This window comes from Nematostella vectensis, chromosome 15 (genome assembly GCF_932526225.1).
Source record: "Nematostella vectensis chromosome 15, jaNemVect1.1, whole genome shotgun sequence".
Taxonomy (NCBI): domain Eukaryota; kingdom Metazoa; phylum Cnidaria; class Anthozoa; order Actiniaria; family Edwardsiidae; genus Nematostella; species Nematostella vectensis.
In genome coordinates this window covers 3,323,937-3,345,339 of record NC_064048.1, presented here as the reverse complement: position 1 = coordinate 3,345,339, position 21,403 = coordinate 3,323,937, and the positions used below count along the sequence as shown (strand labels likewise).

General features: G+C 37.9%; 2 protein-coding genes across 4 annotated transcripts in view; both read right to left on the bottom strand.

Moving 5' to 3' along the window:
- Positions 1-5,258: 5,258 nt before the first annotated feature.
- LOC116608461 lies at positions 5,259-14,501 on the bottom strand. 3 transcript variants are annotated; one of them, XM_048722434.1, is made up of 6 exons: positions 14,096-14,501; positions 12,215-12,238; positions 10,738-10,746; positions 9,702-10,058; positions 7,505-7,947; positions 5,259-7,357 (listed from the first exon to the last, which is right to left on the bottom strand). In XM_048722434.1, exons 1-6 carry the CDS (start codon positions 14,430-14,432, stop codon positions 5,423-5,425), a joined length of 3,105 nt encoding a protein of 1,034 aa, XP_048578391.1. In that variant the 5' UTR covers positions 14,433-14,501; the 3' UTR covers positions 5,259-5,422. The 3 variants fall into 3 exon arrangements, with proteins under 3 accessions (XP_048578391.1, XP_048578390.1, XP_048578392.1); XM_048722433.1 differs by having other exon boundaries at positions 5,259-7,947; positions 14,096-14,500; XM_048722435.1 differs by having other exon boundaries at positions 5,259-7,947; positions 9,702-9,918; positions 14,096-14,193.
- A 525-nt stretch (positions 14,502-15,026) lies between these two features.
- The window catches only part of LOC5512692 (alpha-parvin), a gene marked incomplete in the record, with an annotated part of 7,046 nt that continues 669 nt past the window's right edge, over positions 15,027-21,403 (bottom strand). Inside the window, 10 exon segments of the mRNA XM_048722436.1 lie at positions 15,027-15,315; positions 15,831-15,900; positions 16,434-16,535; positions 16,909-16,977; positions 17,647-17,708; positions 18,060-18,079; positions 18,445-18,506; positions 20,091-20,206; positions 20,547-20,628; positions 21,381-21,403. Of these exon segments, the coding sequence (XP_048578393.1) occupies positions 15,239-15,315; positions 15,831-15,900; positions 16,434-16,535; positions 16,909-16,977; positions 17,647-17,708; positions 18,060-18,079; positions 18,445-18,506; positions 20,091-20,206; positions 20,547-20,628; positions 21,381-21,403 (683 nt within the window).

Sequence of the window (21,403 nt, the reverse complement as noted above, 5' to 3'; positions counted from 1 at the left end):
ATAACAAGCCGCCGGGCCAAACTGGAGCGAAGATTGCGGGTGTGGCTCACCTCTTGAAGACTCAGGTAAGAGGGCCATGATTTAAAGTGAAGAGATTTAAAAACAAGTTTTAGAAGATGAAAGTCTCTTCGTTCCTGAATTGGCAGCCACCCTCGGCCAGTTGCTTTCTGAGTTTAAAATCAGCGAAATGCTTTATTTTGCGCAAAACCGAGAGGACGCCATAGCAAGCCTTTGAAAGCTTTTTGACGTGTGTACTGTCGCAATTTGTAATAAACGTCGCAATTTGTATTCCCTGCTAGCAGAGGCCTTTTTTCTATGTATTTCGCTGTGCTTGCGTTCGCGAGCTCCAGCCCAGCGAAATACAGAGAAAAGAGGCCTCTGCTAGCAGGGAACAATTTTTAATACCTTTCGCAATTTGTAATAAAGTTGTCAAGATTGTAATAAAAAAAACTTTCGCAATTTGTAACACACCTCCGTCGCGATTTGTAATAATTAGGTGTTATAAAAAAAGTTAAAATTAAAAAACAACTCCAACAAGTAAAACGAGGTTTCCCTTTGCAAATTATTCTTGATGACAAGGGTGACGTCATTGGAATGTCCTCTTTTATTTATTCCACAACAAGAATATGAAAGCTTCAAATAAGAATATCCACGCGAAAAGATAAAATATACTCGACGAGTCGTGGTCACACAAAGCAAAGGTGGGATTCAAATTGTTCAACAAATAAGTAAAGATAATTATCCTTTCAAGCCTATATCAAAACGTATACACTACAGAATTAGTAAATAGGGAAGAAAATACGGAACGGAGCCGTCGCTTTTTACTCAAACGTACATTTAAAAATAGTATACTCAAATTTGTGTGAGTCAACGCTTAGTATCTTTTCTTTCTTTCCACATGTATAACGTATTTGGAGCAAAAACTAACTTTGAACTAATAGAAAGGCCTTCACTTTTTGTGCGCTTTCCACAAAATTGATGTAATAACGACCCATTTGAGCTCCGTTGTTTCTCGCAATCTTAGCCAGGCGTTCATCCATCGTATGATACAGTTGATATAGTCTGAATCCGCCCCTGACGTGAAACAGCTGTAAATTTCGCGAGAATTAAGTTAAGTTCGCTTTAAGCTCGCATTTTTCATCAAATTTGCGATATTAAAAGATATCAGGCTTCTTGCATTGCTTGTCTGTTTGTTTTAAATTAATATTTCTTAGTGTGACATGACAGCAATGAACTCTCGTATATAAGCTAATAATAAACTTAATTGGATAATTATTACAAATCGCGAGGGAGGTGTGTTACACATTGTGACAGCTTTTTTTTATTACAAATCGCGATGGGTTCGTATTACAAATTGCGACAGCTTTTTATTACAAATTGCGACAACTTTATTACAAATTGCCACAGGTATTACAAATTGCGACGATTATTACAAATTGCGACAGTACATACGTGTTCCTCCCAGCTGAGAAATTGGTCAAAGTGTAGGCCTAGAAGTTTGGCTTGGCAGACTCGGTCGAGCATTGTGTTAGAGACTGTCAGACCGGGGTCATATTGGTCCAACTTATGGACGCGAGAAATTTGTCGGGTAGAAATGACCATCGTTATGGTCTGGATAGGGTTTAGCGCAAGGTTAATTGGCTGACCAAGATCATAGGTTTTCAAGAGATGAATTAAGCTGCAAAGCAAGCTGAGGGAGGTCAGATGGACGACCACCAAGGTAGATTGTAGTGTCATCAGCGTATTGATACGTAGTTGCTCCGGCCGCGAGGTTGTTTTGGAGATCTGCTACGTGTCAATTTAAAAGCATAGGTCCTAAAATTGAGCCTTGCGGAGCACCAAATTTTGATTTGAGGGTGGTTGATGTGTGGTCGTCAATTTGGACGTAATATGAGCGGTCCGATAGATAACTGCAAAGCCAAGTCAGGAATGATTTGGAGAAACCAAGTGTGTGAAGCTTTCGGACTAGAGTCGTATAGTGGACAGTATCAAAAGCCTTTGAAAAGTCGGCCATGACCTTAGAGTAACTTCGCCCTTCTTCATGGCCCGCAGAAGATCATCGCGAATACCCATAAGAACAGTGCAGGTTGATTGTCCTTTCCGGAAATCAGACACAGTATCCCTTAGAGTAGAATGCTCCACACAGAAGTTAGTCATTTGCTTATCAATAAGCTTTTCAAATATTTTAGAGAGCACAGGTAGAACTGATATGGTTCGGAAGTGTTCGTTGGCGGTAGGGTCGTCTACTTTGGGGATGGGACTAATTCTCGCTTTTTTCCAGGCATTTGGATAGTACAATCTGGATATACAATTGTTTATTATGCAAGTAAGTGGACCGGCAACAGTGTCTGCAACAAGCTTTACATAAGAGAATGGAATCGGATCCGCCGCCATTTTGTCACCCTAGGAAAATACTGAGTGGAAAAAGTATCCATCGTAGTATGCCCGCGAAATCGTACCAAAAAGGCATAGAAATAGACTAACGAAATCAGCCCTACAAGGAAAAATAATAGAACGAAAAATGAGTGCAACAATTTTATTAGGTAAATCGAATATTAGATACAAGCAATGGTCTACAAAACCCGGAGATTTTAGGTGAAAAATGTGTGAAGGGAAAAAAAAATCCTTACACTCTAATTGAAAACAATCAAATATCTAACTGAAGCTACAAATATTTATAACTAAACAGAAGCCAAAATTTTCAAGCCTGGCTTGAACTTAATATAGATTACTACGATAGAACAGCCGGTATATTACTAGCACTATTACTACTAATATTATCTCCAAGACTTAGTGAATTTATTTATAAACTAAAAAATCTTATGCACCTGCTTCAACAATCTATAAATCAATAGAAATTAGGTGCCAAGTTAGCCTCGTTCCCAGGCTTATCCTTTGTCAGCTCTTTTTTAGTGGACCCCATGATGCAACGCGGTCATCATTTCAAAATTGCGGACTGCTGTAGGTAGCGCTGACACTGCTGTGGGCAAGCGGCAGATCAAACGTGACGAGACACTGACGAGAAGTCGCGCGAAAAGGAGCCCGGGGACGAGCCTAACTTCAAGGGAATAAAAAAACTACAATATAACAATTAGCATATAAAATGAATAAAAGGTGTTTACAAAATACCTAGAATGATGATTATGGTTAAATCCTAGTCTACTGTGTTAAACGTGCAAACGTTGGTTTGAGTAGTTGGGTATCTAGCAAGGTAATAAAAAATACCAATGCTTCACTTTTCGCGAATTCGCACCCTCCCAAAAAACCCTAAAGTCACGGGCTAGAGATAATGACTACATTATATAATGAAACATACTTGATCGCTAGTGACTACATCGTGATTACATTACATAATAATGAAATACATACTCGATAGCTGGTGACTACATCATATATAGTGACTACATTATATAATAGTGAAATACACACTTGATAGCTAGTGACTAAATCATATATAGTGACTACATTATATAATAGTGAAATACACACTTGATAGCTAGTGACTACATCATAATAGTGACTACATTATAATAGTGAAATACACACTTGATAGCTAGTGACTACATCATATATAGTGACTACATTATATAATAGTGAAATTCACACTTGATAGCTAGTGACTACATCATATATAGTGACTAAATTATATAATAGTGAAATACACACTTGATAGCTAGTGACTACATCATATATAGTGACTACATTATATAATAGTGAAATACACACTTGATAGCTAGTGACTACATCATATATAGTGACTACATTATATAATAGTGAAATACACACTTGATATCTAGTGACTAAATCTAGTGACTACATTATATAATAGTGAAATACACACTTGATAGCTAGTGACTACATCATATATAGTGACTACATAATATAATAGTGAAATACACACTTGATAGCTAGTGACTACATCATATATAGTGACTACATTATAATAGTGAAATACAAACTTGATAGCTAGTGACTAAATCATATATAGTGACTACATTATATAATAGTGAAATACACACTTGATAGCTAGTGACTACATCATATATAGTGACTACATTATATAATAGTGAAATACACACTTGATAGCTAGTTACTACATCATATATAGTGACTACATTATAATAGTGAAATACACACTTGATAGCTAGTGACTACATCATAATAGTGACTACATTATATAATAGTGAAATACACACTTGATATCTAGTGGCTACATCATATATAGTGACTACATTATAATAGTGAAATACACACTTGATAGCTAGTGACTACATCATATATAGTGACTACATTATAAAATAGTGAAATACACACTTGATAGCTAGTGACTACATCATATATAGTGACTACATTATATAATAGTGAAATACACACTTGATAGCTAGTGACTACATCATATATAGTGACTACATTATATAATAGTGAAATACACACTTGATATCTAGTGGCTACATCATATATAGTGACTACATTATAATAGTGAAATACACACTTGATAGCTAGTGACTACATCATATATAGTGACTACATTATAAAATAGTGAAATACACACTTGATAGCTAGTGACTACATCATATATAGTGACTACATTATATAATAGTGAAATACACACTTGATAGCTAGTGACTACATCATATATAGTGACTACATTATAATAGTGAAATACACACTTGATAGCTAGTGACTACATCATATATAGTGACTACACTATATAATAGTGAAATACACACTTGATAGCTAGTGACTACATCTTATAGTGACTACATTATAATAGTGAAATACACACTTGATAGCTAGTGACTAAATCATATATAGTGACTTCATTATATAATAGTGAAATACACACTTGATAGCTAGTGACTACATCATATATAGTGACTACATTATATAATAGTGAAATACACACTTGATAGCTAGTGACTACATCATATATAGTTACTACATAATATAATAGTGAAATACAGACTTGATTATCTAAAGAGCTAAGGTCATATCATAAACCTGGATGCTTATTTTTATCTTCCGACATGACATTCGAGTTCGAGACATGTACCAGGCGCGTACACAGTGTTGAGTGCGCCTGCGGCTAAAAGGTGGGTCATTTCTTATCAAGAAATCTTTAAATGCTATGCTTTTTTCCTATGACTGCGCACCTCCCCCCCCAGCCAATCCTGTGTACGCGTCTGTATACAGATAACATAACACTAAAATCACTCTTCTACAACATTCCTCTACTCTTAGACTTATTATCATGTTTACATTGTAAATATTTGTTCATATTACGTCAGTGTCTTCCCTGGTCTCAAACTGGCTTTTTGGCGAAGTCGAAGGGATCCCTTTTCTTTTGTTTTTGTTCAACTTGCCATTTTCCTGTTTCAATTCCCATGATGCCAAGGGAGCTGGAGGGAATAGTCTTGGTATCTTACACCCCAGACGTTTGAAGCCTTCTAATCATCTCCTCAAATGCCTTCATTTGCTTGTCCAGCATCGACTGCAAATTGTCCATTATGAACTGCAACTTGTCGGACTGTCCCTGTCTTGTGTCTTCCCACCACGGGCCTGTTTTGGGACTAGCAATCTCAGCTGCTAAGGCAGCGAAACACTTGTTCAAGCTGGTCAGGATACAGGAGAGTTCTTCTTTATCTATAGGAGTGAGCTCCATTCTTTCAATCACAATGTCACACAATCTGTCGAGAAGGTCGGAATCGGGCGGTGGAATATTTGAATTTGACCGTGAGGCTGCTTCAATTACAGAAAGTAATGAAGTAACAATTCTGTCAGAAATTGGCCCAGAGAGGTTTTCACACAAGGCTACAAAAGTGTGAATGATACGTAACGTAACGTAAGGCTTTTCCAAGTGCATCAGTGGGTTACAAAGTTTTTCTATCAATTCGATCAACTGCTTTTTCCCGGCGTCAGTCAAGGAAGAGAGTCGAAGAAAACGGACTAGGTTTCCTACCATCCTCTCAATTCGATCAAGACCCTTTCCGGAATCTGTGTCCTGTGATATTTTATCGGCCATTTTATCGATCAGGTCGAGGATTATCTGATTATCCTGCGATGGGGGCTCTACCAAACTTGTTAAAATAGAAATCACCCTTTCTAACCGGTCAAGTCCACTGTCTGTAGATCCCGACTCGTTCACTACCCTTTTCGTTATCCAGAGTAGGTTCTCATTATGCTTGGGGATAAACTTGATCATTTCCTGTTTGACGATCTCTGATGAGCGGCACATTTGTAACACATCATCAGTTGCGGTTTTCAGTGCGCCGAAGCTGCTTTCACTCATTGGATCTTGTTTAATATTTGTAAACAATGTGGTGTAGTACTGAGGGAGAAGTTTGGCAAGTTGCTGCTTTCCCTCGTCTGTGACCCACGATGCAACAATTTTTGACAAATCATGCGTCGCGGCTATTAGTGCATTGTGACTTCCTTCACTCATTGGCTCCTGCTCGATGTTCTTTAAGAGGAACGTGTGGTACTTAACGAGAATTTCGGTTACCTCTTCTTTACCCTTGTCAGGGAGATCCCTGGCAATACTTGCCAAATCACGTGTTGTGTCTCTCAGTGCTTGGTAACTTTTTTCAATCTTGGGATCTTGTTCGATTATCTTTATCACGATCTCATGGTACTTGGGAATCAGTTTGGCGTACTCTTCCTTTCCTATTTCTGAGGAGCTCGTAAGTTTTTTTAATTCACACATCATCTCTTTCAGCTCGCCGTAGCTCTTGTCACTCGTGGGATCTTGTTCGATGGTCTTTATCATGATCTCATGGTACTTGGGAATCAGTTTGGCGTGCTCCTCCTTTGCTTGATCAAAGTCTCGCAAACCGTCTAACAAATCATGCGTCGTGTCTCTCAGTGCTTGGTAGCTCTTGTCACTCGTGGGATCTTGTTCGATGTTCTTTATCATGATCTCATGGTACTTGGGAATCAGTTTGGCGTGCTCCTCTTTTGCACGATCAAAGTCTCGCAAACCGTCTAACAAATAATGCGTCGTGTCTCTCAGTGCTTTGTAGCTCTTGTCACTCGTAGGATCTTGTTCGATGGTCTTTATCATGATCTCATGGTACTTGGGAATCAGTTTGGCGTACTCTTCCTTTCCTATTTCTGAGGAGCTCGTAAGTTTTTGCAATTCACACATCATCTCTTTCAGCTCGCCGTAGCTCTTGTCACTCGTGGGATCTTGTTCGATGGTCTTTATCATGATCTCATGGTACTTGGGAATCAGTTTGGCGTGCTCCTCCTTTGCTTGATCAAAGTATCGCAAACCGTCAAACAAATCATGCGTCGTGTCTCTCAGTGCTTGGTAGCTTTTTTCACTGCTGGGATCTTGTTCGATGGTCTTTATCATGATCTCATGGTACTTGGGAATCAGTTTGGCGTGCTCCTCCTTTGCTTGATCAAAGTATCGCAAACCGTCAAACAAATCGTGCGTCGTGTCTCTCAGTGCTTGGTGGCTTTTTTCACTGCTGGGATCTTGTTCGATTTTCTTTATCAAGATCTCATGGTACTTGGGAATCAGTTTGGCCAGCTCTTCCTTTCCGTTATGAACATTCTCTACACTATTGCTCAGGTAGTGAACAATGTTTGTCAAGGAGTCGAGTTCTTTATCTCTCAACGAATCTTCAAAACAAAAAACATTTTCAAGAAGCGCCTTGTGATGATTTACCAAGAGCTTGAGCAATTCTTCTCTTTCTTTTTCCGTTAACTCTTTGTTTTTCAGCTTGTCAACAATCTTGGAAGTGTTTTCTTGGACCATTTGCGCCATGTCCGCTTCAATGGCTTTTCGTTTCTCCTTCTCGCGTTGTGCTGCATCCTCGACTTCTCTCATGCACCTTATCAACTCTTGTTTTTCTCTGACCTCTCGATCGAGATCATCAACTGATGAAATTGATAACGCTCTTCGCTTTTCAGGTCTCTCTGCCTCACCAGATGAAACGAATTCTAAAAGATGTAAAAAAATAATAATAATTTTTATAACGAGTAATTTAGGCATGGGTATAGACACTCAAACTGAAACATTTCAAATGGATGCGCTGCATCTCATATCAGCCATTAGCAGACGACACCTACCAAAATCATGTATTATTATCAGAAGGAACTTAGGAAATCACCCGGATTTTGATTTTTGTCCGGTTGACAAGTTTTTAAATATCCGGTTGATTTTTGTTACAAAGCCGGTTGACTAGTTAACTAGTTCAATTTCCCTTTCAATTATTTTTCAAGCTTATCTAGAATCGTTCTTTTGGCTAGATTACCATTAGTGAACTCCCTGGTTATAAAAACTAACTATAATCCCTGGATCCGCCACTGTTTGATTTGGTGTTCTGCCTCCCAACCAGTTGCGTGTGTATCACTCTGATTTGCGGTTTTATTTTTGATACAAATCCGGTTGACTAGTTTGTTACATGTCCGGTTGATTTTTGTTATAAAGCCGGTTGACTAGTTTGTTACCTATTCCATTGATTGTTACAAATCTGGTTGTTGTTACATATCCCGTTGATCGTTTAAAAAATCCGGTTATTGTTACATATCCCGTTGATTGTTACAAATCCGGTTGTTGTTACATATCCCGTTGATTGTTACAAATCCGGTTGTTGTTACATATCCCGTTGATTGTTACAAATCCGGTTGTCGTTACTTATCCCGTTGATTGTTACAAATCCGGATGTTGTTACATATCCCGTTGATTGTTACAAATCCGGTTGTTGTTACTTATCCCGTTGATTGTTACAAATCCGGTTGTTGTTACTTATCCCGTTGATTGTTACAAATCCGGTTGTTGTTACTTATCCCGTTGATTGTTACAAATCCGGTTGTTGTTACTTATCCCGTTGATTGTTACAAATCCGGTTGTTGTTACTTATCCCGTTGATTGTTACAAATCAGGGTGATACACACGCTACTGGTAAGGAGGCACATCACCAAATCAAACAGTGGCGGATCCAGGGATAAAAAAATAAATAAAGCTTTGGCTTACAGTGATATCGGCGGATGTCCGCGGATGAAAATTGGTCCTGAAAATTTCACAGTTGCCCTCGAAGCTCCGTTTCTCGGCCAACTGTTTATTTTTCGTACCATTTCCTTGGAGATTATACGCCGATATTCCAGCCGCCAGAAGGGGTTTATTAACTAAAAAGTAAGTTTTTATAATCAGGGAGTTCCCTAAAGGTAATCTAGCTAAAAGAAGGAATCTAGATATAAGCTTTAAAAAAAAATTGAAAAGGAAATTTGAAAAGAAATTTGAATGAAATTTGAATTACAGTACTTACCCGCTAATAAGAACCTAGGTTTTTCCGGTTAAGCCTAAACAGGTTCTTATTTTAACGGGTACTATTTTAAATCTTAGGCTACTTAGGTTTTTAAATAGGTTCTTAATTATAAAGAAAAGTTAATATATACCATAACCCACATGCCTTCATATAGTATGTAATATCTGCTTGAGAATCAAAGCAGTTTCAAAACAGTGCGCGCACGTGGGAATGTCCCCATTATAAAAAAAAGTGCTTTGTTTATAATAATAAAAAAAAAACATCAAAAAGTTCTTAACAAGCCTTCATACCACTAAGGATAAGACAAGCGGCATTCTGATTTAAAAACAGTGGTTCCATTGGATAAAGAAATCAACCGCTGGATTCGCCACTGCCAAAGATGGCAACTGCGACCCAAGACCTTATAGGGTTTAGAGTACAACCTACCAGCTCTTGACAAATGGACCAGATTGAGACAGATACTTCGGAACTCATTCTCGTCTATGAAGACAGAAAACTTGATTTCTTGTCCATCCAATATCTTGGCAAAGGCTTCCTGGAATCTTCTCTTGAGCTCTCCGGTCTGGTACATGCTCCATAACTCCTTTAAAGCAGCCAGTGATTGTGCTCGAACGATGAATGTTATACTCCCACTCTGAACCCGCTGCAGAACAAGCGCGCTAGCAGCTCCAGCTAAAGGAGCTCCAAATAAAAGAGCAAACAGCTCCTTGTTCTCTTTCACCAAGGATAGCAATTCTTTAATTTTACGTTGATTTTCAATGTCAAATATTTTTACGGCAATATCTGCGGAATAAATTCATGAAATAGAAAATGAAGAATGGATCCATGACAAAGAAATATGGAGGCTAAATCCATAAAATGGGAATATGGAGGATAAATCCATAAAAATAGGAAAATGGAGGGTAAATCTATAAAATTGATATATGAAGAGTAAATCTATGAAATAGGGATATTGAGGATAAATCCATGAAATAGGAAAATGGAGGGTAAATCATTAAAATGGATATATGAAAGGTTAACCCATGAAATGGAATATGGAGGGTAAATCCATAAAATGGGGACATCGTGGGTAAATCCATAAAATGGGGACATCGTGGGTAAATCCATGAAATCCATTAAATCTATGGAATAGGAACCAAGGTCACTTAAATCACTGTGAAAATCATCCTACCATAACAACGACACTATCCCATTGCTGGAGCATATAATGATTAGTAATTTTTCGGTGATAACACAAATCAGATTCAGAGTCGTTAACCTAAAAACTCTTTTTAGCCTTTTCCTTTTAACTTTCTTTTCTCCTTCCCTCATCTACCTTTCATCATTTCAGTCCCTGCCTGTATTTTCCTTTTTCACATTTCTTTTTTTTTACCTAAACCTGTTGATCTAAAAAAACAACGGTTGTTGCCTTTCTTACCGAGACACTGCAACAATGTTATCAGAAATAGCCATCGTTACTCACCTTTTGCATCTGGAAAAAAAGTAGCAAGAGAAATTATTAACGCATCCTCCGCTCTATGTTAATATGCAATAAAAAAATGTCTATACCACGGGCTATAGGATAATCAGACTCCGAAATGAAGTATAATGTCTTGTTAGTGTTGAATAAAGCATGTATTCCTACCTCAACTGGCCGTATTCGCCTTGGTTTAGCTCCTCCAGCGAGCTCTGTCCCTACGCACTTGTGACCATTTAAACGACGCACTATGTAACCGCGGCCGCCTGGTGAATGAGTAACTCGACCACCAGCAGCGCGTTTTTTTCCTTCCCCATTATTAGTTATTTTATAATGGGAAAGGAAAAAACTTGCTGGAAGCAGAAAACAAGGCGAATACGGCCAGTTGAGGTAGGAATACATGCTTTATTCAACACTAACAAGGCATTAGACTTTATTCGGAGTCAAATTATCCTATAGCCTGTGTCTATACAAACATATTCTCTCCCTGGTAAAATAAACTCTTAAATTTTGATGTACTTTTTGACAACAGGGTATAAAAGGTTCTTAATGGGTTCTTATTTTTCTTTCAGGCCCTGAATCAAGCTGCCATATTTGTATATTTATGAAAACTCTCCATTTTCTTGAAAATCTACACATGAACAATACATTGAAAGTAAGCATTTAAAACATGGGGCAAACCCAATTTATTCCCTGTACCACCGTAAATTCAAATGCATGCAACTGAAATAAGTTGATTGATTGATATTCATTTGCATTTAAAAGGTGTAGGAAAAGAAAAGAGTGTGTATTATGCCTAAAATGGATTATTTTGCAATATAATGCAGCATACACAAATTGTTTAAGGTAATTCCCTTCAAATAGTTCTACAACTTAAAACTTGGCATAAACAATATTGAAAGGCTTTCAAAAAATGTTATTAAAACATGGGGGTACCGACCTCGTTTTCACAACAGAGGGGCGTAGAGTTGACGCGTTTTTACTGATCGCGCAAGGAAAAATCCCAACTCTTATGTTTCAAAAAGAGTGCCTATAGTCTTTAGAAAATTAAGTTCTGTTTGTCGAGCTGCCAAAATCCGATCTCCTAAACAATAACCCGTAGTAGCTAATGTTCAAAACAAATCAAATTTTAAGAGATCGCAATAAAAGACATTGTTTTGGCCACTATTCATGCGGTAAAAAGCGCCATTTTGAAGTACGTTTACGGCTTTTAAGCGAAATAACAAAACTTCTACAACCCAACTTTTTTTCTTCTTTCAGTATATCATTTTTCCGTATATATTTAACTATTTGAGCAAATAAAAAATGGGGGTAACCGACTTCGTTTGTCTGTCAAAGCGTTTTGCTTTGTTTTATTGTACAACTGTGGCGCGCGCGCGCACTTAATACCGGAAAATTCGAACAAACAGTGCGCGCCACTATGCGCAGAAGGGGTGCGCAGTGCAATTCAAGGGAATTAACTTAACCCATTTTCTTTACTTACAGTGTGATCCTCTTTCAAGCAATCCTGAAAAAAAAACACATGAAATAATGTGAGGGGCTAGGTAAAGGTTTAGTTCCCCTTGTTATATATTTTCACAGCATCTCCCCCTAGCTAAAGGTTGGCACCATTTAGCACTTTCTCATTTGAGTGGCCCTTTTGGACCCCCACACTCCACCCTGGCTGTCTGTATAGTCTTAATGTCAGCTATATGGTGTAGCTAATATCTTCTTTTGGGAAATTAGTGTCAAGAATAACAAAAAAATCTTATCTTCAGGCCTGTACCCAGGTTTTTTCTTGGGGGGGGGGGGGAGGGGCGAAATCCGAAAAAATGGATATAATTTTTTCTGGGGGAGGGGGGGGGGGAAGCGGAAAAGGGAGTGAGTTTTCTGGTAATCCGACCATCCCCGAAATAACATAAAAAAATTTTATGCTTTTGCAGTATCTCCACTGTACGTTTATTGTCGGATTTGGCTGCAAATAAAGTCTGACTTATGGATTAATCACATACCAGAGTGATCTAGTTTATGCTTTATAGTTTTGTCTACAAATAGCACGTTTATTAAGAACCGAAAGTGGACTTTTGGCTGTTGTGTGTGTGTGTGTGTGTGTGGGGGGGGGTTCGTTCGCACCTCCTGCACCCCCCTGGGTACGGGACTGATCTCAGATATTAAGCAAATTCTGGAACATTTACAAAAAACACAACACTGTGGTAACTATTAGGATAAATTTTCACATTCTCGTTCTCAATCACATGCCCAGATAGAGAAAAAAATACTTGGCTTTAGAAATCGTGTGAGATGGACCAGCCTGGACCTGGAACCATTTCCCATAGAAATTCTGTCAACACTAACGTACTTCTGGTTTACAGTGCAATCACCACAGAAAACTTTCCTTATATCACCAAGTCAGGATTTCTCATGCAAATATGTTTGCAAATAAGCTAAAAGAATTCTCCAAAGCGTATGAGGATTTCTCAGATCACAAAGATATGTACACTTAGATTCCAGATGACAAGAAACTTCTAACTGAGCCTGTAATAAACTTCTGCTCAAGGTCCCAGGGAGAAATAGAAAATATTTCCCAGGTCAAATGCTTGATCAAATATTTAGAACTCTCATCAAGACTCAGCTCAGTTTGCTATTCAATAAGATATTTTAGTAAATGAATAGGTCTGGATATTCTATAGCCCTCTCATTTCACTTCAAAATAAATAAATGTTGTTGTTTACTTGGCACTTACATAAATAAAATAATACATTTAAATAAAATTTTATTGTTAAAACAATATGACTCACTTTGGGTGTTAAAATAAATTTACCCCTATAAGTGATAACACATTGAGGGTGATGGGCCAAATTAAAAACACATTTTCAGCTTTCCTTAATTTTATTTTGGTGCTAAACTCTCCTGTGGGGATAGTTTGTAAGATTTTTACACTGTAAAAGATAGGACAATCAGCCCCGTCTACTTTCATGAAGCACACCTAGTCCACCCCTACCTCAAGAGATGTTGCTCTTACCTATCTTGCCCCAATAAGTGTTGTGATATGACATTTACAATAAAAAAAAACAAGATTATGTAATTTTTTCTTTTATTTTATCCAAAGTTGGCAGTCAAATCTTTGTCATACATGTCACAGCAGAGTGCCCAAACAAGTTTAGGAACTCAGTTATCCCAGTCAACCCTGGGACTAGTTTAAATACAGAACATGGCAATTTATGAACATTAAATGGCGGAAGACATGAAAAAATGTATATACTGTAGGGTATATACAGGTTTGCATCTGGATTGTGGATGCCAAATAACTGCCCCCAAACCGAGACTCATTGAACCAAGAAGTCTGATTTGGCACCTTCGGGATAATAAATAAACTTTCCCTTACCTCGTCTGTCTAGCCTGTAGTCTTCGATTGCTTTTCTCAGGACGTCACTTTTTATCCCTCCTTTTGCAATTTGATAGAGTTCGTTGATTATTTTCTCCTCTGTAATCTTTTTTTCGTCAGTTTCATCGACGAGTTTGTCGAGAAATGTGCTAGCAATCTTTCTTTCTTGAGCACTGACTATGAAATCCCACTGTTCTACGTTTAACCTCATAAGAATGCTTTTGAGATAAGCAGTTATGTCTTCTCCTCTGTCATGTATGGCTCCAGTTATTTCATCGGTTGCACATAAGATGACACTTTGGAAAAGTGCGACTGGCTCCTTGATATTCCTAACCATCTTGCTCCGACTTCCGCCTTAAGAACATTGAATGTTTTTTTTTATTTCACATTCCAGCCACACCCCACCATGGCCGCGGTAAACTGGGGACGAGTTGCATCACAGGTAGCACAAGGTTGCTTGGGAGCCAGGGAGATCTGTGGGTATAAGGAGCTTGCGTATTTCTTTGCATTTAAATTTTCATGCTCATACAGCAAACCTTTTCAATTTGGACAGAGAGGGGTAGGGTGGTGGGTTCTGGGGAGCTCTAACTCGTAGATGCCAATCAGATATAACATGTCTCTCGCTCTTATCCTCATTTTCCTACATCACAAAGCTGTCAAGGTGGCCACGGTAGCGTACTGCTGACAGGTTTTACTAGAAAAACAGCACTAACAGACAAACTGTAGTATAACCAGGTAGTCTGCAGGGGCGAGGTGCATGAATCAGGGGAAAAATCAAAAGAAGGTTGAAATGGTATATTTTATGCATCTGTGAACACCGAGTAGTTTCGCTGAAGCTTCGAGCGTCAACCAGGGGTTTAAGCACTTGGGGCTTGTGCCCCCCCCCCCCCCCCCCCCCCCAATATCTTCGAAAATAATGATATTTGCTTAATTTAAATTTCCCATTTATTTCACATTTACATTCACAATTATTTCATATTATTAAAACATACATAAAAACATATAGAAACTCAGCTATCCCTCTTTCTGTCTGCATTACTAGGCAGTCCCTCTTTCCTCGTATTATTCGCCTTCCATCTAAAATTTAAGGCTAGGCCCCAGCCTTATTGGGTTGGCCCCAGTTTATCGAGTGAATTGTTCAATTCATTTTAAATGCTTGTACTTCTGGAATAGACTATATACAATTCGAAGCGTAGACTTCAGGTCTCTTTTAATAATATCTGAAAAAGGTAAATAAAAGTTAATAACATAGTTCAAATAGCCATATTACGTAAGGGACGTGTTATCTGACGGTTTCGTAGCGAAAAACAAACGAGCAAACCGCCGAAATCTCTCTAAAAAAGAATAATTTGCACACATAGTGTGTAAATAGCATAAAAGACTCGTGTAAAAACAAACAAGAAAACAAACAGTGCTAGTATTGATTGGAAAAGCCAGCAAACCCTCCCCCCTTTTGATTAAGAACCGCCTCAATTTAAGTAATATAAAATGTATAAATGTAATACGTTGCCAAGAGTCTTTTTTTTGTTTAATAGAAACGTAAAACATTCTCTAATTTATAGACCGTTGAATCTTTTGTAGGGCCAAATATGTGGGGCAAACCACAAAATCTTTATTAAGCTCATCTCCCCCATATCCACCATCTCTTCCATGCAAAAAATAAAATGATTAAAATAATAAAAAAATTAAAATAAAGTCCCGAGGACCTAGCATTAGTGGTAAAAAGATAAAATACCTTCAGTTTTGGCGTAGAATTTTAACCCGCTATCACGCATCAGATCAAGGGCGAGGTCAACGTTCTGCCGCTGGTGATCAGGAAAAAAATATTCTTATAACTACATTGACACTTTCGAATGACACCACTAACTCGAGCTGGAATGACTGTTAGTACTACATTGACACCGTCGAATGACTCTTTATTATAGTAAGTCAAATTCCCTTTTCACCCAAACTGGGTTTGATCTCCCTTGGATTTACACATAATTTGCAGTTAACTTGAACTATTTTCACTAATTCGATTTCTCCCCACTTATCAAAATTAGAAAAATAGATTGATTTTGATTCTTATTTTGGTTCGGTTATGTCATGCTATAGCCTGCGCTGCGGAAGGGGCTCTCGAAAAACGCCCCAGAATTAAGCTTCCAGAGAAGCCGTCCTATCGGACGTAGCGCTCGGCAAAAAATAGGGGGATCAAGCGTGGTTCCGAAATCTTCTCGCTATCGCCTTCATTTTTTCGCTAAGCTCGGCTTTTCCGTCTTTCACGTATATTTGCTATGGTTGAGGATAGACCACATAGAACCTCACCTAAGAACTGAAAAATATATAAGTAATTTCTTACCTTTTCATCATCACTCTTAGGAATTGTGTGGAACTGGTAAAGGGGGACGAAAAATCCTTCCAGAAGTCCAAGAAGGAAGATGAAAAACACACCATCATGGAACTGAAACAAAATAAATAGTTTATAGGGTGTCCTAGTGAGAGATTACTAAGTACTAATATTACTGGACGTACCAGGGGGGGGGGGATATTTAATGGAGATCAGTAAATTAATCTCCCAGCGGAGATAAATGGGGGTGGACATAAACCCTTCTTTTGTGAGTAAAAAAAAAGTCTTTAACAATGTTATTAAAATTATGACCAGGTTTTCTACTCCAGTCCATCATACACTATTTACAATTCTGGATCCCCCCTTAATTACGTTTTATATATAACTGCCCCTCACAGCACTTTGGAAATGTTGCCCTTCTTTTAGAAATTAGCGATGCTGGACCTGCCCCTCCATTAAAGTGATTGATGACTCTCTGGAGTGTTACCTGAGTATCAATATCAGTGACTTCAAGACTAAGTTTTCCCAAATGTCTGTTCACAAAACTCTGCAACGACTAAAAAAAAAAGGAAAAAAAAAATTGATGAGAGTAGAAAAAAATAGGTAGAATTAATAAGAAGTAGAGCGATCTAAAGGCTAGCCTGAGTTGACAGCCAAACTTACCCTGGGGTAAAGTTCGGCTGTCAACGCCTGTGCAAACAAAAAAAAAAGGCCTGAACTGCTGGCTCTGCCATGCTAGAACTGTTTGTGCACGATATTTTTAATTTGCTGCAAAATAGTTTTCAAACATTTCAATCATCTTACGTCCAGCACTGGGGGGGGGGGGGGGGGGGGGGCAATTTGTATGGAGCTTAGAATCTACAGATACATTTCAATATATAAGGCATAGTGTTTTAACGTTTAAAGCCGCATTGTCACCAGTTTACTTCCGGTCGATTATGTAAGAATCTCCAATGATTTTTAACAGAAAACACGAAAAATATTTCAAAATATAGAAAGCAGTGTGTCTATTGGAAGTTTCTTTGAGGATGTGACTGCTAATTTAGAGCGGATGGCCTGTTAAATATCTCGGATTCGAATATATTCTTTTATCTTTTAACGGTTGAGGTTTCCATCGGACCTCCGGACGTAAAATGGTGACAATGCGGCTTTAAAACATTCATTTTTACTACAATAATACTTTGTTTCTAATGCAATATTGACCTAGAAGTCCTGTAGCACTGACCTTTTTGACAACACCAAGTTTTTCTGGAGCATTGTCAAACAACGCGTCAAAAGCATCACGCTCTAAAAAACACATTTAACAGAACTACTTTATCATACACTCTAGACACAAACAATAATTTAACCCCACCCCCCCCATAAATACAGTGTGATCCCCAGTTTCAGCTACAATTCAGCTACAGAAAATTAAGAAAATATTTTGGGGCACGGCCAAGCCCCTACTGGTCATCTTATAATTTTGTGAAGCATTGGGGAGTGGGGGCACACGACCCCAGTACCCCCACCCCCTGCTAAGGCCCTGTGTTCCCTTTTCACCATTCCCACTGCTTCCCACGAGCAAGGTTTAAAAGCATGTCAGACACAACCTTCCTGGCATGCTCCCTCGAGCCCTGTCTCACAACAAATGGCACCTACCTTGTCTACCATCTTCCTCACTAAAATAGAAAAAAAAAGAGCCAATTAAGATTAAAGGTAAATGAAAAAAAATGGTGCTTTTCATGATGAGCCAAATACAGCAATAGTCATGACTGTTAAGTGGTATGGACCTTGTCTCTCAGGTCAGAGGACCTGGGTTCAATCCATGGTCAGGTCAGTTTGGAATTTTGCAGAGGCATTAAAACCTTTTACATAGAGGGCTGTAAATCGCTGATCTTCTTGAAAAAAGATGTTTGTTTCCAATGCCATTTACTGTAGTCACAGTAGATCAGCAAAACACTGAGTGCGAGAACATACTGAATTTGTCTTCCAAAATATAAAAAAATGACAAAGGCGTGGGCTCTTTTAGTAGAAAATAACATACTCATGGTCTGGACCAGTGATTTCTTCAATAACTCGCTGTGGGACCAGCACTCCACCTTTTTTCTAAAAAATGAGACACAAGGAAGTAATGGTTTGTTAAGGGGAGCGGGTGTTACACAGTGAGTTGACACTGACCTACACTAAGGGGGTTGGGGTGAGAAAAAGCGAAAAAATTTAGATCTGTCTAGTAGAAAAGTGATGGTAAAAACATTCACCTTGGAACTAATTAATCTGCCCTATAGGTGGCCCAGGGAGAGAACTTAAAACTATCTGACAGAGCAAAAAAATAGCATGAAATTTTCCAATTCTCAATATATAAGCTCAAGATTCCGCATACAAGGAGTTCCTCTGACCAAAAGCTTAATTCCAAATTTTAAAGAAATTTCCTAAATTTTAAAAGAAATTTAGAAGATATGAAATTTAGATTTATACTTTGAACATTTGGAAATCATAACTCGAAGATGAATCCATTAGAAAAAAAACACACACTTTTTAATATGTAGGTTTACATAAAAATAAAGAACCTCTTTGCAAAAATTCAAGCTTACTGAAGTTGACCGAACCTTATTTTGGGAAAACTTGCCATTTTTTTACTCTGCCCACCTATCTCAAATAACATCTTAAAAAAACATGTGTCAAGCTGTATCCTGTGCTTCATGGGTGACATATAAATGGCTGAATTTTAGTATAAATAAGCCATGTGAATGTTTAAAGAAACACAAGAATGCTAAACCTTTGTATTTATGCTTATTTGCTTAGTCATTTGATACCAACAAAGTTTTTTTGGCTACCAAACACACATTTTTTAGTGTAACCTTTAAACAAAATAGGTGTTTAACACTCATAATTTCATTTGTTCTACTGTCAAAAATAACTTGGGTTTAGGACATATTAATGGAATATAAGACATTAAGATTAAGGTGCTGATGAGATTGAGGTGATGTACATGTGGAATGTGTATCAATACCTGTACATACAAGGTGTACATGTGTAATGTATATCAATACCTGTACATACATGGTGTACATGTGTAGTGTGTATCAATACCTGTACATACATGGTGTACATGTGTAGTGTATATCAATACCTGTACATACATGGTGTACATGTGTAGTGTATATCAATACCTGTACATACAAAGTGTACATGTGTAGTGTATATCAATACCTGTACATACAAGGTGTACATGTGTAATGTATATCAATACCTGTACATACAAGGTGTACATGTGTAGTGTATATCAATACCTGTACATACAAGGTGTATATGTGTAGTGTATATCAATACCTGTACATACAAGGTGTACATGTGGAATGTGTTTCAATACCTGTACAGACATGGTGTACATGTGGAATGTGTATCAATACCTGTACATACAAGGTGTACATGTGTAGTGTATATCAATACCTGTACATACAAGGTGTACATGTGTAGTGTACATCAATACCTGTACATACAAGGTGTACATGTGTAGTGTATATCAATACCTGTACATACAAGGTGTACATGTGGAATGTGTTTCAATACCTGTACAGACATGGTGTACATGTGGAATGTGTATCAATACCTGTACATACAAGGTGTACATGTGTAGTGTATATCAATACCTGTACATACAAGGTGTACATGTGTAGTGTACATCAATACCTGCACATGCATGGTGTGAATCTTGACATCAGGAGTCAGCTTTTTCTGGTTGTTAAAGTGTCTTGCCAAAGCCACAAGGAGATGTAGGATAGCCACAGTATCCTTCGAGTGAATCCCTTCAAGTAAATTTGTTTTTGTCATTCACATTGTTGTTTATACTTTTTATAGTAGAGGTGTCTTCTTTTGAAAATGCTTGATTGTGATGAATGCAGTATAAAACACAGGAAATACAGTATTATTTATGTAACTTGCTATCCCTCACCAGCTCATTGGGATTGGCTATTTGCTTAGTATTTAGCCGAGTTGGGTTCCAGTTATTTAAACCAAACCTAACCATGGGGTCTAATCCATGGGGGGAGGGGTCATGTAGCACAATAAAACAACAGGGTAGCCTAAACCAGACCCCCCCCCCCAAAAAAAAAAGGCCCAAGTTTATAAAGAATGAGAAGTGCTTACTCTCTGGCGTCCACTTTGCTCTGTGTTGAGGCACAAGAAGAACCTTGTTTATCTCCCCAATCAATACTGATAATTTTGCTTGCTAATGAAAAGAAATAAAACAAGATGATTATTCGAGGATATTATAAGGCATTCATTTAATTCAACCATTGGATGAAATCAAGTGGAATCTATCTTCTCCAAGGTTGATAAGCATGGCCTTTTTGTGTTGTCATGAAATTATCATTCACTGTAAATATTACATTCTGTGTTTATATTTTTCTTCAAATTCTTTGAAAGATGGTATGCTACAGTAGGTAGCGTCAATCATATAAGAACAGTATGCTATCAGGGGTTTAAGATAGCTGCCTTTGTTGCCAGCAACAATAATATATATTATATAGATTTGGGGTAGAAATGACAAAAAAATAAAACCCTAAGCAAGGACGACAACAATAGCTTGGACAAAATGTGTTGGCTAATAACTCTACAATATAGTGGACATTTTTAAATTACATTTTTAGTTTACACAGCAGACGTTCATGCCCTCCATCGACTGTGAAAGAAAGCATTGTGCCAATGATTAAAGCCACATTGTCACCAGTTTACTTCCGGCCGTATTTAATGGAAAACGCGAAAAACATTTTGAAATATCGAAAGCAGTGTGTCTATTGGAAGTTTCTTAGAGGATGTGATTAATAATTTAGAGTGGATGGCCTGTTTAATATCTCGGATTCTAATAGATTCTTTTGTCTTTTAACGGTTGAGGTTTCGGTTGGACCTCCGGAAGTAAACTGGTGACAATGCGGCTTAAACTAGTTTTGATGGAACCAGGTTTCTGACTGAATGACTTACCTGGTTTTCGACAGTCTGTGTTA

Excerpts from the sequence above, each read along its gene's own strand:
- LOC116608461 (XM_048722433.1), bottom strand. The coding sequence starts at position 14,432 with ATGGTTAGGAATATCAAGGAGCCAGTCGCACTTTTCCAAAGTGTCATC. Across the intron at positions 12,239-14,095 it reads CTACAGGCTAGACAGACGAG|GATTGCTTGAAAGAGGATCA; the intron begins GTAAGGGAAAGT and ends TTTTTTTTTCAG. Across the intron at positions 7,948-9,701 it reads GGTCCATTTGTCAAGAGCTG|AATTCGTTTCATCTGGTGAG; the intron begins GTAGGTTGTACT and ends TACATCTTTTAG.